The following is a 22,740-nucleotide window of genomic DNA, read 5'->3' as shown; positions in this document are numbered from 1 at the left end:
TAACACAGAAATTCCTAATTTCTGATAATATATAAAATTAGCTTGCATGTATGTACGTATACACGTACACACACACGTATATCATATTCATACATATGAAATTAGTTTTCCCAACCAGTGTCTCATGCCATCCAGGGAATAAAGTTAACTATTGTGTTGTTCTTTCTTGGTAACTTTAGTGATGAGACAATTTATGGGGGAGACTCATTTCATTGATGGCATCCTACTTTGTTTTTGGTGATATTAACACGTTCCAGCACAAAATAATGAAAGGAACATCCGATCCCATCTGTTCCTTGCTGGAATCTGCCCTTCTCTGCAGCCTTTCATTCTTCCCTACAGGCCGAGGTTTGAAGTCTCACGCCTACATCCACAGCGTCCAATTTAGCCACCACGTCTTCCTAAATCTCCACACGCTGAAGTTTTACTGTCTTCCAGACAACTACGAGATCATCGATTCCTCGCTGGAGGACATCACGGTGCGTGTCCCACAGGCCCGGTTTGGAACCAGTGCTCCTGAGAGCTACCCCTGGGATCCTGGGGTCTGCCCCACCCAGGGGAAAATCTTAGCCCTTGGGTCTTGGAGAGACTTCTTTCCCTTTGGAAGGAACCAGGGAAACTGAGTAAGGAGGTCAGGATTCATAATTATGGCCTGTGGTCTGCAACCTAGCCATCATTTCTGCTCTTAATGTGGAAGGTTAGGACTGAAAAAATAGGGCTACTTAGTAAGTGAGGTGAAAGCATTCTTGTGAAATAAATTATCCTTCCAACTTGGAGTAGCGATGTGAATCGGGCCTGGTGTAAGATAGCTCCTTTTGACATGATGTGGCCAGAAGGGCCAGTATGTTCCATCTCTGGGCTCTGGTTTGTAACCTGGGCCAGGAGTCATTCACTGTACTTAAGTGAAAGATCCTCTCGAGCTTTGATTAATGTTGGAACTTTTGATTATTAGTTTCCTTGTCAGCAAATGGCTATATATTCATTGTGCTGAATGCTCCGTTCTCAAGGAAACCTTGGTGTTCAGAGTGTTTGAAATACCACTTAATGCTACTTTTATAACTCTTATAGCCATGTTAATAGAGTTAAAGTGGTTGTGGACAGTATTTACAGAGGGAGAAATAAATTCAGGGTTTCAAAGGGACTTAGTGGTGACCTCTGTCTAGCCTGTGGCACCCCGTGTGGCTGTAGGACTGGGGACGTTCTGCTCCTGCCTCTCTGACCCCCTGAGTCGTGAGGTCTCAGTCCTGGTGGAGGAGCTCCTGCTCCTTCCTGCGCGACACCATGTGCTGGCTCTGTGACGTCCCACCGGACACTCAGGCCCCTGCTGCTTCAGTGTCCCGCAGCTTCTGACAGTCGTTTATCATGGGGTTGGCTGGACCTGAGATTTGAGGAAAAGCCTGGGATTCAGTGATTTTGGGTTAAACACAGAGAAACCCTCTGTGTTAGTAATGTGGGAGGGCCTATTCCACGTTACCTGCCTTTATACTGTTGTTGGGAGCGCTTTGGGGGTGTGGTGAGACATTCGGGACCAAAGTGGTTTTTCTTTTTGGCAGAAAGTGCTGTTCCAAATATATCTTGGGAACTCTGTAGATAGCCCTAAAACAACTTAGAATTTTCTTTTGCTTTGCAGTATGTGTTGAAGCCCACTTTCACAAAGCAGCAGATTGCAAACTTGGATAAGCAAGCCAAATTGTCCCGTGCATATGATGGCACCACTTACCTGCCAGGTATTGTGGGCCTGAATAACATAAAGGCCAACGACTATGCCAACGCTGTCCTTCAGGTAGGTGTCCTTCAGGTAGGCTCCAGATGGGACAGTGAGGGGAAGGGGTAACCCAGGAACACTGGAGGTCAGCCAGGAAATGACTGCTTTCCGGTAGAGTGCGGTCAGATGGCCCCCAGACCCCGGGTCGTACTGAGGACTCGACTGAGTATTTATTTGTTCTGTACCAAGCAGAACATTCCTGTGTGTGCTCAAGGTGCTGCTGCCAAATGCTGAGCCCCTTTCCAGCCTCTGGAGCTGCCAGGGAGTGAGGGGTAGAATCTGTGTGTGGCCTGGCAACGCCTAATAGGAAACACACATGCTAGGTGATGCATTTTTTTTTTTTTTTAATAATGTAGACATTCATTGTGCCAGCTGTTGGATGTCTCGGTCCTGCCGCTCTGCTTAAGCCCCTAAGTGAGAAAGGCAGAAAGCCAAGGTTGTCCTAATTACAATTAAGTTTTGTTATTTTAAAAATTACATGAGTAATATGTGCACATTTTTGAAAAATTAGAAAATGTTGGTAAACGTGAGAAAATTAACAATCTTGTTTCACCAAAAAAAATTTTTTTAATTAAAAATATTATAAATATCAACACTTATTGTGGGGGGCGGAAGATGTAAAAAGTATAAAGTGAAAGCTTAATTCCTTTCTTTCCTTAATATTCTGTCCTGGGGGACTTAACAGTATAGGAAGTTCTTTTTATTTATAAAACTAAGTAGGTGAACAAACCCTCTGTGATGATGATTCCACTAAAATAGGATTGAATGGTCCAAGTACTCCATCTGGAGACTGGATAATTTCTCTCCAAGGACACCCATTATTATTTATATTGTTGCTGGAGCCAGAGCGTGGATATCTGAGAATTAGGATAAACTTTATCCATACTCTTTCACTTTTGAGAATCAGCTATCTTTGTTTGAGTCATTACTCTCTAAGCAGAAAGTCCTTGTTTCTTTAGCTGAGCTTGTAGGGGCTTTCCTCATCACCACTAAGGAGAGGGTGCTCTCTGCATCCTCAGTTGTCTTCCCCAGAGATGCCTGGGTTTATTGTATCTAGCAGAACCCTGTGTCCTCTCTAAATGGATTACTTTGCCAAAGAAAGTTGTGCTCCTAGTAAGCCCAGTGCCGGTGGGGACTCAGGTACCTGTCAAGGAGGACCTGAGGGAAGACTGCCTTTATTTAGAGTCTGTTAGGTGGTCTCCCCCGTTTTGTAGCCCATACTAATGAGTATGTGTTCCTGCCTGAAGAAACATGACTGGTCTGTATCTTTTTGCTGAATGAGCTAGAATTTATTTTTGTTCTAAATCTTTTGACCATTTTCCATCATCACAGAGTACATTCAGTTTTACATACAGTTGTGTGGTTTTATTACCGGTCTCTCAATATGACATTGGGGAAAACAATGCATTTTATTAAGATGATTTTATATTATTTTAATGTGCAGTTGGGAGATGGGGAAACTGGGTTCTCCAGATAGTTAGTTCTGCCTCAGCCAAATGGATGATGGAGAGCATTTGGGCTTCTAGACTTCGATTCCTTATAAGTCCAAACATAGTCACAGGCTTAATTAGAGTAAACAAAGGGAATGATTAAGTAAGCTGGTCAGTGGATAGGGATTTGAATACCTTTTTCAAAAAACTCCTTTGCCTTATCCGTGTCAGTGAAGTGTCTGCGGAACTGGACTTGGTATGAAACTCAGTACAAAGGATGTTGCTTAACATGAACTCTAAATAAAATGAGCGTTTACTTCTGACTCTTAAAGGCTGTCACAGGCACAGCTCTATTAGAACTTTAGTTGGAAGAGTGTGGTTCCCAGAGGTCCTGCAAAGGGGCTTTGGATTAATCAGACTGTTTGACTTCTAGGCTCTGTCTAATGTTCCTCCTCTCCGGAACTACTTCCTGGAAGAAGACAATTATAAGAACATCAAGCGTCCTCCGGGGGATATCATGTTCTTGTTGGTCCAGCGTTTTGGAGAGCTGATGAGAAAGCTCTGGAACCCTCGAAATTTCAAGGCACATGTCTCTCCCCATGAGATGCTTCAGGCTGTTGTCCTTTGCAGCAAGAAGACTTTTCAGATCACCAAACAAGGTAAGGAGCAAGTCATTCACTTTTTTTGACTTCAGGGCAACAAAACTAGTTTGATGAACAAATTTACTTCCACTTTGCATTGAACCTTATAGTAGCCAGAGTGAGTGTCCAGTGGAGAGCGTGGTTAGATTCCTCACTCTTTTTTCATCAGTCTGCCCTGCTCAGATTCCCAAGAGGTTTCAGGTGGCTAGAAAATCTGTCTCATGGGTAAACCAACCTGTATGGCTCAGGTGGAAACCAGGAGGCTAGGAAAGACACCAACCCTTATTAAGCACCTGCCACCTTTGCCACTCATTTTGTCCTGCTGCAGACTTCAATATTCTGATGAGCCATTTTGACTGTTTTTATCCCTCTAAATCCAGTTAGTTACTGCCATGTGAGTGAAGTGGACACGTGGCTCTGGATGTCAGGTAGTACCCTCTAGCACACATGTCAGTCTACTCCTCATTCATTCGTGGTGCTAGTAGGTTTTAGAGCCGCAGGGATAAGAAACACAGGTTTTCTCTTCTAGGAGTTCCCCTTCTAGTGGAGAAGATAGTTATGTCAAACGGTGATTACAGGGTGTTAAGCGCTGTGTGGGAGGGAGCGTGGAGCAAGGACCTCGGTGGGACATGTGGGAGGTGGGCCAGGTGTCAGAGTGGAGGAAGAGACACCTGAGTCTTAGATAGAGGAGAAGACAGGTCGGGGCACTGCAGGTAGAGAGGACACTGGACAGACGCATGGCGGTGTCTGGCCCAGACAGATGATGGCAATTAGCTGAATGCTTGGATTCCAGCGGAGAATGACAAGAGCTGAGTGGAGATTGGAGGGAGGGACCAGATTGGTGGGTTTGTATATGACACTATAAGGAACTTGACAACAATGGGGAGCCAGGGAAGGCTTTTAAACAAAGATAGGGCATCAGATTTGTGTTTAAAAACATTCTGGCTGAGGAGTGACTTAGAGGGGAAGTTCAATAATGGCTTTTGGTGGGTGATGAGATACAGATTTGGAATAGAGATGATAATCGAAGGTCCTACTTGGATCAGAGAGCTTGACTTTGAAGAATGCCAGCGTTTAATGGCCAAATAGAGGAGGCCGCTCAGGGGACGGGGTGGTGTGGCCCAAGAGGAAGGAGGAACCCGGGACATGCAGTCAGGCCAACCAGCATGTGGTGTGGGTTATCATACTGTCTCCCGGGCCTGACGTGTCCCTCCTTTTCTTCTTTTCCAGGGGATGGAGTTGACTTTTTGTCCTGGTTTCTGAATGCTCTGCACTCAGCTCTGGGGGGCACAAAGAAGAAAAAGAAGAGTAAGTGTCATTTTGTAGAAGGGAGCTGTTTTTGTTTGTTTCCTTTTAAGAACACTGCACTTCCCATCCTTTTCTAATTAACTGTCTTTTTGTGTTAGGGTGGTATCTGTGGACACATGGGCTAAATTTTGTTTCTAAATAAGTTCCTCTCCATTTTTCATTATTAGAATGTGGTTCTATCCAATGGCATTTTTAATAAGTGGAAATGGATATAACTGTGCTCTAGAAATTGTGACCCAGTTTCAAACTGAAGGGCTGGGTAGCGTGTTACAGACTGCTAGGCTTCTGGCGGCACCAGAGGTAATAGGAGGACTCAGTGGCTGGCTTGCCTGGCCTGTAAGTTGACTGGTCATGCAGAGTGAAAAGCTAGTTCCTTGCCCTGAGCCTGTATTTGGAGAAATGAGCCGGCCTTCATACAGATTCTCAGACTTTACGTCCCTTTGTCCCTTAGCATCCATGCTGGCTTAGCTGTAGACATTGTTTATGAATGCCGTCAGGTCAGACTGCCGAGCGAGGTGAATGATTTTGGAGACCTGATACTGTTTTCTTCCTTTCTGTCCTCTCCTGTGTTCTCGGGGTGGTGGTGTTTCTTGATGTGGGGTTGTGGCCTGGCGCTTCTTCTACCAGCTGGGCCTGTACCAAGTGTCTTCAGCCCATGCGTGTCCTCTGAGTTCTCGGACTTGTGTCCTGTGAGGATTCTAGAACCCTGTTGTACATTCTGCCTCAGTTGTTTGGTTCTATTCTGCTCCATCCTGTCATTTTTCCTTTCTGCCCAGTGCATGGTGGACATGGTCTCCCTTGCAGGCAGCATGTGGTTGGGGGAAGTTCTTTGGATGTGCACTTGACTCTTGAACAACACAGGGGTTAAGGGTACTGACCCCCTGTGCAGTTGAAAATCTGCGTATAACTTTTGACTCCCCCAGGAGTTAACTACTAATTGCCTACTGTTAACTGGAAGCCTTACCAATAAGAAAAGTTGATTAACACGTATTTTGTATGTTATATGTATTATATTCTGTATTCTTACAACAAAGTAAGCTAGAAAAATAAGTTATTAAAATCATAAGGAAGAGAAAATAGATTTATAGTACTGTACATGTTTATTGAAAAACATCTCTGTATAAGTGGACTCCCGCAGTTCAAACCCATGTTCTTCAAGGGTCAGCTGTATCTTGTTTTGCTTGTGAATTTTTTGTGATTCATAAATCTCCAGGCTCTGTAAATCATTCACTCATTTCAAACGCATTTAATTTTTCTCTTACGGTCAGGCCCTATGCTAGAGCACCAGAGGGCATTTTCTGGAGAAGATAAATATAAAATTACTTACACAAATAATTATTAAGCTCCCAAGGTGGTATACATTACACAAGGACTTTGTTTAGTGACAGCTTTGGGTCTTAGGCTGGAAGATGCTGGTTTAGTTCAGAAATTGAGAAGTTAGGACTAGATTTTGGAAATGCTTTCCAACCTGACAGAATTTGCATTTTGACTTCTGTTTTGCGCAGCCATTGTGACTGACGTTTTCCAGGGCTCCATGAGGATCTTCACTAAAAAGCTTCCCCATCCTGATCTGGTGAGTGAGTGGAACCTGAGTATCAGACTAATTTAAATTGCCTGAGGGGATGTAGGGTTGACAAAGATTCTTAGAGACCCAGGCAGAGGTTCTACCAGACAGACACCTGCCAAGAGGTAGTTCCCTCAGGTTCTTAGCCGGAGTTAGTGGTTGGGTAGGGTCTGCTGGGTTAAGCGGTCTGGCCACTGGGTGGTGCTGGCGTGTTTTTTGAGAAACACAGGTAAGCCTTCTACATCATCTAAAAGCTTTTAAAATAGTCTGGTATATAAGTAAAATGTCTCTGAAGATGGAAGCCCATTGTTTCTTGCATTAATCTAACCAGGTGGTGGTACTGCACGTCAGACTGCCCAGTCAGTTGACTTCACTTCAATATGAAAAGAAGAGCATGTAAATGTACAAAAGCATTGTTTCTGTCTGGTGATCTCCTGCTGCTCATACTCCTTCCTCCTTTTTGTTTTCACTCACTTTTAGCCAGCGGAAGAAAAAGAGCAGCTGCTCCATAATGACGAGTACCAGGAAACAATGGTGGAGTCCACCTTTATGTACCTGACGCTGGACCTTCCTACTGCCCCCCTCTACAAGGATGAGAAGGAGCAGCTCATCATCCCCCAGGTGCCACTCTTCAACATCCTGGCCAAGTTCAACGGCATCACTGAGAAGGTAGCCCATTTGCACACCTGTCCTGTTAATACCCCTTTCTGTCCCTTGACTTTGTCATTTTCTTTTTATGCTTGGAAATCACCACATGTATGCAATGCATTTATTATAAAGTGTATTATCTTTAGTGAGCCTCCCAGACTCCATGCTGTTTCTAGCTGATCGTCCCCGACTCTTAACTTGAATTACAGTGCCCTCTCTTGTACTTCTCATATATGCCTTTGAACCTTCTGCCTCTGGTTCATATGGAGGAAGGAGAGGTATTTAGAACAGTAGAAACTCGGAAAAGTAGGAAAAACTCCAATATTTAAAAAAATAAATAACATCATTATTAAGGTGGGAAAAAAAAACAGAACCAAAATATAAATAAAATGAAATACTTTATTCTTAGTATATCAAGTTAAAAGCTTCTTTTTATCTGCTGAGTTAACTGTTTCCTGGTTTAATTCCCGTCTTCATCCCAGACAGATTTAATACTTTTTGGTTCTTTACTGGGAGAATTTTTTTTTTTTTTAAACTCAGTGCTTCATTCCAGACCCTTTCTGCTCTTTTTCTTTTTCTTTTGGCTTTATATATGTATATGTGTGTGTGTGTGTGTGTGTGTGTGTGTGTGTGTGTGCATTATTAGTTTCATGTGTACTAAACAACATAATGATTAGACATTTACACCCCTCATAAAGTGATAACCACACGTCTACTACCCATCTGATACTGTATATAGTTACCGTGTTTTCCTGAAAATAAGACCTAACCGGAAAATAAGCCCCAGCATGATTTTTCAGCATGACATCCCCTGAACATAAGCCCTAATGCATCTTTTGGAGCAAAAATTAATATAAGACCCAGTTTTATTTTCAGGGAAACACGGTATTACAATACAATTGACTATATTCCCTATGCTGTACTTTACATTCTGTGACTATATATATGTACATATATATATGTTGACATTCAATATTATTTTTTATTAGTTTCAGGTGTACAGCACAGTGATTAGGCATTTATGTAATAATCTCTGACGTGATTCTTCACATAAGTCCAGTACTCATCTGATACCCTACATAGTCTTTACATTACTGACTGTATTCTCCATACTGTATTTCACATCCCCATGACTATTTTGTGACTACTAATTTGTACTTCCTAATCCCTTCATTTTTCTCACACATCTCCCAATCCCTTCCTATCTAGCTTTGTTCTCTGTCATCAATTTGTTCTCTGTATCTATGAGTCTGTTTCTGTTTTGTTTGTTCATTTATTTTGTTCTTTATATTCCACATATAAGTGAGCTCATATGGTATTTGTCTTTCTCAGTCTGACTTACTGCACTTAGCATAATACCCTCTCAGTCTATCCACGTTCGCAAATGGTAAGATTTCGTTCTTTTTTTTATGGCAGAGTAATACTCCATTGTATAAATGTACCACAATTTCTTCATCCAATTGTCTATTGATGGGCATTTCAGTTATTTCCATATCTTTGCTGTTGTGAATAGCGCTGCAGTGTGTGCATATATCTTTTTGAATCAGTGTTTTGGATTTCTTAGAATAAATACCCAGGAGTGGAATTGCTGGGTCATAAGGTAGTTCTATTTTTAACTTTTTGAGGACCTTCCATACTGTTTTCCATAGTGGCTGCACCAATTTGTAGTCCCACCAGCAGTGCACAAGAGTTCCCTTTTCTCCACATTCTCGCCAACACTTGTTGTTTGTTGACTTAGTTTTAATGGTAGCCATACTGACAGGAGCGAGGTGGTATCTCATTGTGGTTTCTATTTGCATTTCTCTAATGATGAGTGACGTTGAGCATCTTTTCATGTCTATTGGCCATCTGTATGTCCTCTTTGGAGAAATGTGTTCAGGTCCATTTGTTAATTGGATTTTTTTTGGTGTTGTATGAGTTTTTAAAATAAATTCTGGGTATTAACCCCTTATCAGATGTGTTATTGGCAAATATATTCTCCCATGCAGTAGTATGTCTTTTTGTTTTGTTGATGGTTTCTTTTGCTATGAAAAAACTTTTTAGTTTGATATAATCCCATTTGTTGTTGTTTTTGTTTGTTTGTTTCCCTTGCCTGAGGAGACATATCCAGAAAGTTACTGCTAAGAGCGATGTTCAAAGAATTTATTGCCTTTGTTTTCTTCTAGGAGTTTTATGGTTTCAGGTCTTACATTTAAGTGTTTAATCCATTTTTAGTTTATTTTTGTATATAGGGTAAGAAAGTTGCCCAATTTCAGTTTTTTGCCTGTGTCTTTGCAGTTTTCCCAACACCAATTATTGAAGAGACTGTCCTTACTCCATTATATATCCTTGCCTCCTTTGTCATCGATTAATTGATCATAGAAGCGAGGATTTATTTCTGGGCTCTCTATTCTATTCCATTGATCTATATATCTGGTTTTATGCCAGTACCATCTTGTTTTGATTATTATAGCTTTATGGTGTAGTTTGTTATCGATGAGTGTGATACCTCCCACTTTGTTCTTTCTCAAAATTTGTTGGGCTGTTTGGGGTCTTTTGTAGTTCTGTATAAATTTTAGGATTAGTTGTTCTAATTCTGAGAATAATGTCATTGATATTTTAATAGGGAATTGCATTGAATCTGTATATTGCTCTAGGTAATAAGAACATTTAACAATATTAACTTTTCCAGTCCATGAGCCAAGTTATATCCCTCCATTTAGTTGTATCTTCTTCAGTTTCTTTCTTCAGTGTCTTACAGTTTTTAGAGTATAAGTCTTTCACTTCTTTGGTTAAATTTGTTCCTAGATAGTTTATGCTTTTTGATGCAGTTATAAATGGGATTATTTTCTTAATTTCTCCTTCTGATTCTTATTGGTGGATAGAAATGCAACAGATTTTTGTATATTGATTGTCCTGCCACTCCCTTCTGTCTTGTAAAGTTGCTGCTGAGAAATCAGCTGATAGCCTTATTGGGTTTCCTTTGTATATAATTTGTTGTTTTCCTTTTGCTTCCTTTAAGATTGTCCTGCAACTTTACTGAATTCATTTATTAGTTCTAATAGTTTTTTGATGGAGTCTTTAGTGTTTTCTATTTATAGTATCATGTCATCTTCAAATAAAGAGGGTTTTACTATTTCCCTTCTGATTTGGATGCCTTTTATTTCTTTTTTCTTATCTGATTGCTGCGGCTAGGACTTGGAGTAGTATGTTGAATAGAAGTGGTGAAAGTGGGCATCCTCGTCTTGTTCCCAATCTTATAGAAAAGCTTTTAGCTTTTCACCGTTGAGTATGATATTAGCTGTGAGTTTGTCATATGTCATTTATTATGTTGAGATGTGTTCCTATACCCACTTTGAGCCTTAGCATGTCATTTAGTCTTCACTGTACTTTCAATCTCTTGTCTTTCGATTTGAAGTGAATCTCTTGTAAGCAGAATATAGAAGAGTCATGTGTTTTAATCCATTTGGCCACCCTGTGTTTTTTTAGTAGAGCATTTAATCCATTTACATTTGAAGAAATTATTGATAAGTATGTACTTACTGCCGTTTTGTTAACTGTTTGTTCTTATACTTCCCCTCTGTTCCTTTCTTCTCTTGATCTCTTGTGGTTATTATGAGTCTCTATCTATAGAGGTATATTTTAAGCTGATAGTTATTTAAATTCAAATATACTATATAAGGGCTACATTTTTATTCCCTGCTCCATGCTTTGTGATTGAGGTCATGTTTTAGATCTTTTTGTATTGTGTATTTCCTAACTACTTATTGTAGTTTGAATTTGATATTTTTTTCTTTTGACTTTCGTAGTAGCTTTTTACATGTCTGATTCATTGTATTTGTTAAATTTTTGGCTTTACCTGTGGGATTTTTTTTCCTTTTTCATATTTTCTTATTTCTGGTTATAGCCTTTTTTTTTTCCCTTAAAGGAGATCCTTTAACAATTTTTTTGTAAAGCTGGTTTAATGGTGATGAATTTCTTTAGTTTTTGCTTGTTTGGGAAACTCTTTATCTCTCTTTTAATTCTGAATGACAACCTTGCTGGGTAAATTTTTCTGGGTTGTAGGTTCCTTTCATTTCAACACTTTAAAGATGCCCTGCTACTCCCTTCTGTACTGTAAAGTTGCTGCTGAGAAATCAGCTGACAGTCTTAGTGGGTTTCCTTTGTTGTTTTTTCTTTGCTTCCTTCAAGACTGTGTCTTTAACTTTTGCCATTTTAATACAATATGTATTGGTGTGGGTCTCTTTGTGCTCATCTTATTTGGAACTCTGCATTCCCTGAAACTGGATGTCTGTTTTCTTTCCCAGGTTAGTCATTATTTCTTTAAATAAAATGTTCTGGGATCCCTATAATGTGAATGTTTGAGTACTTCATGTTATCCCAGTGACCTCTTTTAAATTATTTTTGTTTTTTAAATTTCTTTTCTGTTCTATGGTTGATTTCCACTAGTCTGTTTTCTGGGTAATGTTCTTTTTTTTTTTTTAAAAATTAAAGTTTATTGGGGTGACAGTCGTTAAGTTAGTGTTCTATATTAGCTAATCTGCTGTTGATTCCTTTTAAAGTGTTTTTTTCTTCTTTTTTTTGGTCCATTTCAGTTATTGTGTTCTTCAGGTCTGCTTGGTTCTTTGTTATACATTCTGATTCTTTATGTTTTCCCTAAATTCCTCTATTCTACCCTCAACTTTGGTGAGCATCCTTATGACCGTTTCTTTGAATTCTTTATCAGGCAGATTACTTGTCTTCGTTTCTTTTGGGTTTTTTTCTGGAGATTTTTCTTGTTCCTTCATTTGAGAGATATTCTTCTTTTCATTTTGTTTGACTTTCTATGTTTGTTAATATGAATTAGGCAAAAATACTTATCTTTCCTAGTCTTGAAATAAAGGCCTTAGAAGAAGTGGTCTCTGTGGAGGCTGTGTGTGCTCAGTGGTTTTGGCAGGCTGGTGGGAGCCCAGTGGGTGCCTAAGGGGTCCAGGGCACTGGCCTATCGAGCTGGAGCGGCTCTGGGTGGGGAGGCCGGTGTCTGTGGTGATGCCCTGTTGATCCTGTTTGCTCCCTTTGTTCGGGGAATCGATATGGGCTCAGGCGATGTGTCCAGGAATGCACTGTGGTGACCTTACAGGTAGACAGAGCACATGGCTAGAGATCCTGCCCACCCTGTGGGGGTGGAGGGGGGTGTAAACAGTGGCGTTCACACACCTCTGACCCTGGAGAAATTCTACAGTCCCCAGAGAGCTCCTGCAGCTCCCCAAGCTTCTGTGCACAGTCTCTCTCGTTTGTCGCACAGAAAATGGTCTTGTGAAGAAGCGAACTCCGTGTAGGCGTTATGTGCCCGGTAGTTTTGGGAAGCTGGTTGGAATCGGGCAGGTGCTTATAGTGACTGGGCACTAACCTGCTGGGCTGGACCTCCCAGAACGGAGGCCAGTGCGTGAGGCCCTGGTGTTCCTGCTCGTTCCCTGTGTTTGGAGGCAAAAGGCTTCGGGCAGTATAGCTGGGAACACACTACATGATCTTGCAGGTAGGCCTAAGCACCCCGATAGAGCTCTCATCCGCCGTATCGAAGAGTTGGGGGACGGAAGCAGTGCTCGCCAGCTCTTTCAGCCTGGAGAGTTCCCGCAGCTCCTGAAGGGCTCCCATGGTTTCCCAGCCTTCCTGTTAGGTCTCTTTCTCTTGTTTGTTGTTCAGAAGCTGTTCATTCAGCCCTCATTCGTCTTGCTGGAGGAATTGCTCTCTGTATACGTGTACTTTGAGTTTGCTCACGGGAGGGGGCTTCTTCAGCCCTCCTATGCCATGGCCATCTTGGACCTCCCATTGTTTGGGCAAACACTGGAACTTAGCTTCAGCTGGGGGCAGAATGAGTAATGCTGACGTCTGGCCTCTCCTGGGAAGATAATTCTCTGCGAGCCAGGGAAGAGAGCCCTGTGCTGTCTGTTTGGAGAGGAGTTTCTGTCTCACTGAGTTAGGAGGGAGAGGAAGGGACAGGTCTCGGTTCAAACACCACAGACTTATTTTTCTTACTGAATTAGATTTTTTTTAGTAACATTTTAGAAAAAAAATTAAAGAAAAACGTTTTCTTTAGTAAATGTTTCTTCATTTGCTTTATGTCCTTAGGACCAATTTGCAGAGAATTTAAATGGTGGCAATGGTCGTGGTTTTTTAAAAATAATTTTCACCAGTTTTGTTGGTGTGCAGCTCTTTGGAGCTACTCATGCTATAATGCTGGAAGTGAAACTTATGTAATATTTTAGAAGGTCATCTAGGTGGTTTTGGAGTATGTATATCCTAAATTATTTTTGTTGCATCCTAATTTTAAATTAAAATATTTTCTTGGGAAGCTTGGGAGTCCCTGAAGGGATCTATTGTTACCTTCAAACTCATCCACTCCAGGGAGGGATGTTCTCATTGGTATTTCATCACTGGTTCTGATTAGTTTTTCACTGCTATATCTTGGGTTTTCCTGTACAGAATTGTGTCATGTAAAGGAAAAATATGTTTATGTGCACTAGTTCTTAAGCCTCTTGGGCTGGAGAAGACGTCCTGGGTCCTCTACCATTCCATCTCCTCAAACATGCTGAGTGAGCCCTCAGTAAATGTTACTTGACATATTGCACTTGACCCATGAGTCTTGGGGACCGTTGGGGAGGAAGGAACGTGGACTGTGTGTGTATTGACACCTCTTCTGGAATACCCTCAATGATGGGGGTGCCTTACAGCTTCAAAAGTACCTGTTCCATGCATCTAATGGTCAGGAAGTTCTTTCTTATTTTGAATTAAGAGAGACTTGCATGGTTTTAATTCTGCAAAACTTGTAACAAATCTTCACTTGACATTTTTGTTTTCCTTATAGAAACAGACAGCGACATTACTGTGGTTAGAGTTCAGCACTATGATCATGTGCTGGCTGAAACAGCCCACATTTGAGGTATTTGAGTCAGCCTTAGCCAAAGTGCTCTTCTGGGATCAGGGGTCTTGTGACTTCTCAGTAAGGCAAAATTATATTAAAAAAACCAAACCACAGCAAAACGAAACTCATGCCCTTGCTCTAATACTCCAGCACTAATTTGATAATTTTCTTTCCGTCTTTAGGAATATAAGACTTACAAGGAGAACTTTTTGAAGCGCTTCCAGCTTACCAAGCTGCCTCCATATCTAATCTTTTGTATTAAGAGATTCACTAAGAACAATTTCTTTGTGGAGAAGAATCCAACTATTGTCAACTTCCCTATTACGTGAGTATTGCCTTGCTTCACTTCTTCTTATGGGGAGTGAGCCTGAATTTCTTTTCATATTTTTGTACCACTATGAATTTTGGACTGCTACCTAGATTACCTACACTGCATAAGTTAAGTAAGGGTTTTTATTGGAAAGCTACAAATAGGTTAGGAGCCTCAAAGATAGATGTTTACCTGGAGACTATCTTCCTTTTACTTTCCCTCCAGTTGCTTGCTGGGAATTGTAGTCTTGAGTGTAGGAAAACCAGTTAATAAAAGTGGGTAGAACAGGTAGGATTCTGCCTGGCCTTGGAGGTAATCCTGAACAGTTAGAATCTGTCCAAGTATTTGTTGGTCATTGTATCTTCTCACACACTAGTTAGCCACGGACAGTGGCGATGACTCCAGGTTTGTTTTCTCATCGTGGGGTCCTTCTATCTTATTTTTTTCTCCAGAGGGTAAAGTCTGGAATGTGTCCAATTTCTCCCTATTGATGAGGAAGTTACAAATTTTGATGTATGGTCTTATTTTTAATTTACCATGCAGTTGTCTTTTTATGAACATTTATGAATATTTTAATGGAAAATTGGGAGGAGGTGTTGTGCCAGTTGCTTTTACTTTGTCGCCTTCTAACTCAGCTCCTGCAAGAACTTGTCAGGGTAGGCAGTTGGCTTTCAGTTCTAAGAGACGCGGTTTTTCACACACGGAAGAAGGTATCTCTGAGAACATGGAGAAGCCTGGTGGCATGGCTGGCAGAAAGAAATGTGGGTCTCTGTGTGCTGGCCTTTAGTTAAGGTAAGAGTGAAAACCTGAGAGTTTCTTATTGAGAAGGCTTTGGATGGATATATGATAGGATTAACATGATGTTTGGTTCAGTAGTGTTTTTTTTAATCTTCACAAAGTATTGTGGGAGCTGTGATGGACAGGTACTCATCTCCTCTTTTCTTTCTCCTTTCATCCCCTCTCCATTACCCGGTTGCCCAAACTACACCATGACTGCCAATTATATTCTTTGGAAATAGTTCCAGTTCTTAATTCTGTGTAGTGTGTAAGAGGTTAGTATCTAAAATTAAAGAGGTATGAGTTCTGGGCTGTCCTAGCTGTGTGACCTTGGGCAGGTCATTTGCATATTTTCTGGATGTGTTCTCTCATGGATAAAATGAGAGGCTTGAACTAAAGGTACTTCCAGGTATAACATTTATTATTTCTGATTCCATAATTACCAAGAATCTGAGAACAGTTGAGGATAAGCATAGGAAACCTTTGTAATTAGAAATATAAGAAAATTTCTTTTTCTTTCCCCATACTTGTCTTTCTGTTCTTCTCTAGCATCTTGTTTGTATGCATTGTTCTACACCATTTTATATAAGGAACTTGAGCAGCCTGGATTTAGGTATCTGTGGGAGGTCCTGGAACTAGTCTCTTGCAGTTACAGAAGGACAAGTGTAATTAATTTTCTGGGGAGTCAAAAGATATACGTGGATTTTCGACTGTGCAGAGGATCAGCAGGCCTCACCTCCACATTGTTCAAGGGTCAGTTGTACTTCTTGACTAGTCAGCCCTGTAGAGAGCGTCAAATTGTATGACTGATTCTGGAAACCTGCACTTTAATTACTTTGTGTACTGCAATTACTTTTAGAGTAATTTGGTTTTAGACTTGCAAAGTCCCTACTTCTTGAAAAAGGTTATTTTCATACATGATTCTTCTCCTGTGTTTCATTCATAATACATCTTTTTTTTTTCCCAGAGACCTATCACACTTGCAGTAATTAGGTGCCCTCTGCTCATTTGGAGATAGGGTTTTTGGAGCAAAGATTTAAAGTTTTGCTTCCAGCTAATTAGGCATTCTCTAAATTGGACTGTTCTGATTGGAAGATGACTATGATTTGCTCCTTTGGCTCTTTTCTAAAACAAAATGATGTGACATGTATTCATTCCCTTTTGCCAATTAAACAGTTCTGGTTCGACCATAAAAACTTGAGTATAAATAAATGCTCCTGAAGATTTGTCCAGGACTCGTTCAGACAAATCCGACAGTTATTGTTGAAGCAGAGGAGACGAGCACATGGAAAGTCAGCTCTTAGCAGCAGCAGGCAGGTTGGCTATCTGGAGCTCGCATGGATTTCTTCAAACTCATATTGAAACTGTTTAGCAATGAAAATGTACTGCAGTCTATATGGGACACTATCAGTCTGTAGAAATAAATAGCTGTCACCAACAGACAGCTGTACAGCGATTGGAAACATGATACCATCTCTCTTATTCCACCTTGTATTATTTAAATTTTTATAAGTATTTGTAGGCTACAAAAAGATATATTTTCCCTGAAATTATATAGTTAACGTATTCTCTTCTTTTTCTTAATAAAAAAAAAATATTTTTAATTGGGGAATATTGGTGAATAGTGTGTTTCTCCAGGGCCCATCAGCTCCAAGTCGTTGTCCTTCAATCTAGTAGTGGAGGGCACAACTCAACTCCAAGTCCAGTCGCTGTTTGCAATCTTAGTTGCAGGGGGCGCAGCCCACCTTCCCATGTGGGAATTAAACCGGCAGCCTTGTTGTTAAGAGCTTACGCTCTAACTGAGCCATCCGGCCGTCCCTTGGGAAGCTCAGCGGCAGCTCATTGTCTTCCACCTAGTTGTGGAGGGCGCAGTTCACTGGCCCATGTGGGAATCGAACCAGCAACCCTGTTGTTCAGAGCTCGTGCTCTAACCAACTGAGCCATCTGGCTGCCCCGTTAACTTATTCTCTTAATATTCACATTAACTGTCAGTCTGTTTCCCTATTTAACTATTTGAAAGTTCTTAATAACTATCTTTGTACAGTCTTCACAGTGAGCATTTATTATAACACTTTCCTTTGCAATAACAGTATACATTTATACTTCAGCTGGTGGATAGAGTTCAATAAGTAAAACACAAAAGGAGATTTTATTCCAGGTATGGCAAGAATGGTTTTCTATATTTGAAAGTGAATGTTCAGGTATTAGAAGTAAATTTCATGTTTCCAAATCCTAGTGGATGGAACCTTTTGGCAACCACGTAGGTCTCATAAAGAAGAGAAAGGCAGGCTGCAAAAGGAGGAAGAAGAATAGAGCTGATATCTAAAGCAGGAGAGAGGGCAAGTAGCTGTCTTAGATCCTGCATCTTCTCCTGTGCCTGGTTCTAGCTGCATTCCCTGGTCTGTAAACCTTGAATACATTCCCCTTTTGTGCTTCGGCTACCTTGTGTTGCTTTCTGTTACTTGTAACTATTCTGCTTGGCTAAGAGAAAGACAATCAGATAAAGAAGCAAGGTCCCAGAAATTCAAAGAAAAAAACAAATTGGGACTATCTGCCTGGTTTGCCGTATTGAAGTTGTTACCGTGATTACGTATATACAGTGGCAACCACATAATCATGTGCTCAGGCCTTCCAGAGCCTGAGGCCAGAGATCCAGTGTCGCCTGAGCATCGCGGCAGAGGGTGAGGTGGTTACACCTGCTGTCCCACTTCATCCCCATCATCTCAGCGATGGCGACTCTCACTCTCAGAGTGTGGAGGAGCCTTAGGTTATTGTCTGCTTAAACTCACAAAGAGCTCGGAGGTGGCAGAGCCATCTAGTTCAAGTCCGAATGACTCCAGGCCCTGTATTTTGTCTGAGACATACTTTTAACATGTGCCTTTCCCTAGAGCCAGTCTTTCTAGTTGGACGCATTTTTACGGCAAGTTAGGTGAATTTCCACAAACCTGGGCTTCCTTGGATCTGCAACCTTACCCAGATCCAGTGTCCTAAAATGGGGTTCAACAGCTTTGTGATCCATTTGTGAAGGACAGTCTTCCTAACCTGGTGGCCTGTCTGATCTTCTGGCTTTATTTTCATTCTTACCAGAAACGTGGATCTGAGAGAGTACTTGTCCGAGGAAGTACAAGCAGTGCACAAGGACACCACGTATGACCTGATCGCCAACATTGTACACGACGGCAAGCCCTCCGAGGGCTCCTACCGGATCCACGTGCTTCATCACGTGAGTGCTGCTGGCTTCTCGTGGCACAGAGGGGCTCTTCAGATGGCAGCGCCCTTCAGTTTGCTCTTGCTTCACCTGGACTTTGGGATTCTGCAAGTAGTAGAGCTGTCAGTGCTTAGTTTAAGGCAGTGGGTCTCAATTTTGGTTGCATGTTAGACTCACCTGCGGAGATTTTAAAATTCTGATACTGGGGCGCCAGCCCAGGCCAATTACATTAGAACCACGTAATTTGTGCCTGTTGGTTTTCAACTGTGGTGGAGGGCAGGGATGCTGTGAAATGTCCTACGGTGCACAGGCAGCCCCCACAACCAAGAATTCTTTGGCTTCAAATGTTAGTCAGGGTTAAGAGACTGCATTAGATTATCTGGAGGTGGGAACCAAGCATCATGAAGTTTTAAAGTTCCCCAGGAGGTTCCACTGTGCAGCCAGGTTTGAGAACCACTGCCCTAGACGCGAGCCTTACCACCAAAGTGGGATCCTTGGACCAGTGGCATGGACATCATGAGAACATCATTAGGAACGCAGAACCTCAGGCCCCCCCCAAACCTACTGAACCAGACGCTGCATTTCCACAAGGCCCTCTGATAGGAAGTTAAAGTTTACTACGAAGTCTTGGTTTCCTGGAGGCTCCCTTTCAGCTGAAAAATGTGAATTTTTCTTCAGCTGAAAAATGGATGAAACACGTACTGAAGATATATTTAGTATCACATTATTAGCACAGATTGTCCCAATTTGCTGAGTCTTCTGGGACTGTGGGTTTAACAGTAACTAGCTTCTGTTGACCAAGCAATGTCCTGTGCACTGGAAAGTACACAAGTGTTGCATGTATGTTCATCTTATTTATATCCTTAAAACACACCTCCAAGCTGGGTGTTATACCAACCATTGTGTCGTGCAGCGTGTCATGCGGGTCTCCTGTCCCGCTCCCCACATAAGAACGCAGGACATGGTGAGGCCAAAGAGGAACACCCACGGAGCCATAGACGGGAGTCATACCACTATAGTCTTGCTGGCGGCTGGGTTGCAGACACAGGAAACAGGAGCCACACGATCCGCAACCCGCCGTCCGCTTCTCTGCCAACTAACCAATCCCACTTGTTAGCTGCAATCCGCCTCTCTGTAATCCACGCTTGCCAGCCACCATCTTCTTGCTAGCCCCCATTTGCTGCTAGCGTAGTCACAGCAGTTATATTAGTGGCCAATGGCTCACTGGTTACAGCTGACGGCCAACTAGCCACAGCTGATGGCCAGCCAATCACAGTTGATGGCCATTTACTACCTGAGCCAGCACCTTTCCATGTGAGGCCGAGAGCCTGGAAACTGCACTCCTGGCTCTGTCCCCACACATTGTTTCACAAATGAGGAAACCTAGGCTCAGAGTTGGAGTAATTTATTTACTGAAGTCAGTAGAATTGGGATTTGAACCCAGATGCTTGGTTTCACCCTGTTGGTAACCAGACCTCATACTTTTTTTCAGGGGACGGGCAAATGGTATGAGTTACAAGACCTCCAGGTGACTGACATCCTTCCTCAGATGATCACACTGTCGGAGGCTTACATTCAGGTGTGTTGGCCGCAGACTTGGTCAGTGCTGAACGGATGGGGTGGGGTCAGTGAGGAATGATGTGTGTGAAGGTAGGAAGTGGGACTGAGTTAGAGCCTTGGTTGGGTTGAGGGCCTGTTGGGATGCACTGAGGGGCGAGATTATATGGCCTTGAAAGTTCCAGGAGTGATTTTCAGAGAAGAGAAGTCACGGAAGCATGGAAGATTTATGAGTGAGCAAGGAGGTTATGTGTATGGCCAGGTTAGTTTTGCAGAGGTCTGTGACCTGGAGTCTGTGAGTCTGACCACACTCTTTCAAGGAAGAAGAGCCTGGAGTCATCAGGACACCAACTAGGAGTCTGCTCTGAAACTTTCCGCAGTTCTCTGTCGGATCGAGAGCTGGTGGAGCAGAGTATCTCTGTCTTCTCTTTATAACTGCCCTAGTACCTGGCGAAGAAAGAAGACTGAGACTAAGAAAAAGCTATAGCTTTATAAAAAAGAGGGGAGACTGTTTTCATTCTAGAAATAACTCTTAGCAACTTTGTCTAAGATTGAGATGAGTTCTTTTTTTCTTAAGAAGGGCGCAGCTCACCGTGGCCCATGTGGGGATTGAACTGGCAGCCTTGGTGTTATCAGCACTACGCTCTAACCTCTGAGCTAACCGGCTACCCTATGAGTTCGTTTTTAGAAAGGGAGTTCGGAATAGGAAGTAAGAAAGCAAGAGGGGGATGGGTGAAAAAGTGAAAATTGAATGAAAGGGAATTTTCTGAAAGATTGAGTTAGATTGAGACTTTGCAAGTGGAGCTGCAGGCTGTCCATTATCTAGGGTAGAGCAGGTATTTGAGAAATATTTGTAGATTGAATGCCAGCTCCTAAATATCTGTTCATTTCTTACAGATTTGGAAGAGGCGAGATAATGATGAAACCAACCAGCAGGGGGCTTGAAGGAGGTGTCTAAGGCTTTGCTTTCAAGGGCTTTGGCTACAGATGTAAATGAGAATACTGAATATGGTCTGACTGGCAGTTCCCTGGGTCAGCCCAGTTTTTGTGGGTTTCGATTCACACCAGAGCACCAGCGGGCCCACCCACCGGGGGGGGCTCTGTGCTGTCACCAAGCTGTTCTTAGATCAATTTCTTGTGGATTGATGTTCCTTTTCCTTCCTATCTAGCTCCCCTCTAGCTTCAGCAGGCCAGAACTCTTTTACAGATGTTGGTAATTTATTTCTGAGTAGCTGGGAATATCTGAAGGACAAGACAATTTCTTCTAAGCATCAAAGCCTCAGGATTCCAGGAATAAGAACATGAAGTCAGTAACATCCTTCTTCGATCATGGGTAGATAGTCTTCCTGTGGTTCTCTTCATTTCCTGACTGTTTTGGAATGAATTAAATATTTTCCTGTTTTCAAATCAGCCTCTTGTTTCATATCCTTCCCTTAGTAGCCTAAGGGAAGGATTTTTTTTGTTTGTCTGGTTTTTTTTAAGCCTCGCAAACTATACCCTACAGTCTGTCATCTGGTGGATATCATGCTTGTGTCTTCCTGGCGTCTTGTGCGTGGTGTGTCAGTTCAGATACATTTGTCTCTGAGTAACAAAATATCTGGTTAAAAGTGATAAATTATAATTGTGCTTTATAAGAAGTCTGGATGGCTTCAGCCTGTAGTGCAGGACTGCGTGAGAGAAGAGGGAAGGAAGGACTGTGGAAAAAGCACCCTAGAGTCTCAGCCAGGCCAGTGGGGAGCCCAGAGCAGATTGCCTGTCAGAAGAATCAAGCAGAAATGGCTTTCGTTAAGCTCAGTCATTGATGGGGAACAGCCTGGAGAAGTGTGACGTTGGCCTGCGCACTGCGGCCGGTCTGAAGATGTGGGAGAGCTGAAGGTACAGCAGCTGCTGGCAGGCAGTCAGCTACAGCAAGTTCTCTTAAAGGAGGTGGGAGCCGTGCAGCCCTGTGGCTGCCACCCTTTACTTCTGGAGCACGACACTGTCCTGTTTCCCTCCACCTCGCTAACAGCTGCGGTGTTTCCCTTGCAGGCTCGTCTTCCTCTATCCAGCTATTAAAAGTTGGCAGTCCTCAGGCCAGGCCCTCTCTTCTCACTGTTTACTTTTTCCCTGGGCCATTTCAACTCTACCTGTATCACTTTAAGGGAGGTGGCTCCCATCTTATTCCCAGACGTCTCTATTTGAGGATTTAGAGCCAACTGCCTATGTTTTGTATTTTGAGTATCACAAAGTCAACGCCAGCTCAGCATTGTTCAAAACTGAACCTGTGAGTGTTCCTCTCATTCTTGGCCCCTTCCGGTGGTTTCTATGTTGCTGAGGGGTTCCACCATTCATCCAGTTACATAAGCTGAAAATGTATCCTTCCGCCTGCCTCACTTACCTTGTCTACTCTATTACCAGGTCCTATTGATTTTACTTTGTGTTTTCTTGAATTTTCCCACTTCTTTTCATTCTCTGCCACTGTCGAGTCTAAGCTGGTGTTGGTTTAGTTTAAGTCTAATCTGGAGAGAGAAACCATACTATAATTTGATCAGGAAAAATGTAATTTCAAGAATTATTAACTCTAATGGGATTGGAGTAGCCAGGGATTGGTTAGTAATAGAATTCTAAAGAACGTAGGAATAGCAGATAAAAGGAATGGCTACTACCCTACCC

General features: G+C 42.2%; 1 protein-coding gene across 7 annotated transcripts in view; it reads left to right on the top strand.

Annotated features, from left to right (window-relative positions):
• Positions 1 to 22,339, top strand: part of USP39 (ubiquitin specific peptidase 39) — a 28,979-nt gene extending 6,640 nt beyond the window's left edge. For 5 of the 7 annotated variants that reach the window (XM_081068100.1, XM_081068098.1, XM_081068102.1 and 2 more), the window contains exons 4-13: positions 343 to 479; positions 1,631 to 1,783; positions 3,629 to 3,854; positions 5,067 to 5,144; positions 6,650 to 6,717; positions 7,189 to 7,377; positions 14,419 to 14,561; positions 18,411 to 18,546; positions 20,024 to 20,110; positions 20,986 to 22,339. In XM_081068100.1, coding sequence (XP_080924226.1) covers positions 3,713 to 3,854; positions 5,067 to 5,144; positions 6,650 to 6,717; positions 7,189 to 7,377; positions 14,419 to 14,561; positions 18,411 to 18,546; positions 20,024 to 20,110; positions 20,986 to 21,033 — 891 coding nt within the window. In that variant the 5' untranslated portion in view covers positions 343 to 479; positions 1,631 to 1,783; positions 3,629 to 3,712 and the 3' untranslated portion in view covers positions 21,034 to 22,339. The remainder of the gene's footprint in view (positions 1 to 342; positions 480 to 1,630; positions 1,784 to 3,628; positions 3,855 to 5,066; positions 5,145 to 6,649; positions 6,718 to 7,188; positions 7,378 to 14,418; positions 14,562 to 18,410; positions 18,547 to 20,023; positions 20,111 to 20,985) is intronic. The other 2 variants (XM_081068104.1, XM_081068099.1) reach the window with 2 other exon arrangements.
• Positions 22,340 to 22,740: the final 401 nt, after the last annotated feature.

The sequence above is a fragment of the Rhinolophus hipposideros genome (assembly GCF_964194185.1).
Source record: "Rhinolophus hipposideros genome assembly, chromosome: 12".
NCBI classification, from domain to species: Eukaryota; Metazoa; Chordata; class Mammalia; order Chiroptera; family Rhinolophidae; genus Rhinolophus; species Rhinolophus hipposideros.
The sequence above is the reverse complement of the archived record's forward strand: the minus strand, read 5'-3'. Positions and strand labels throughout refer to the sequence as shown.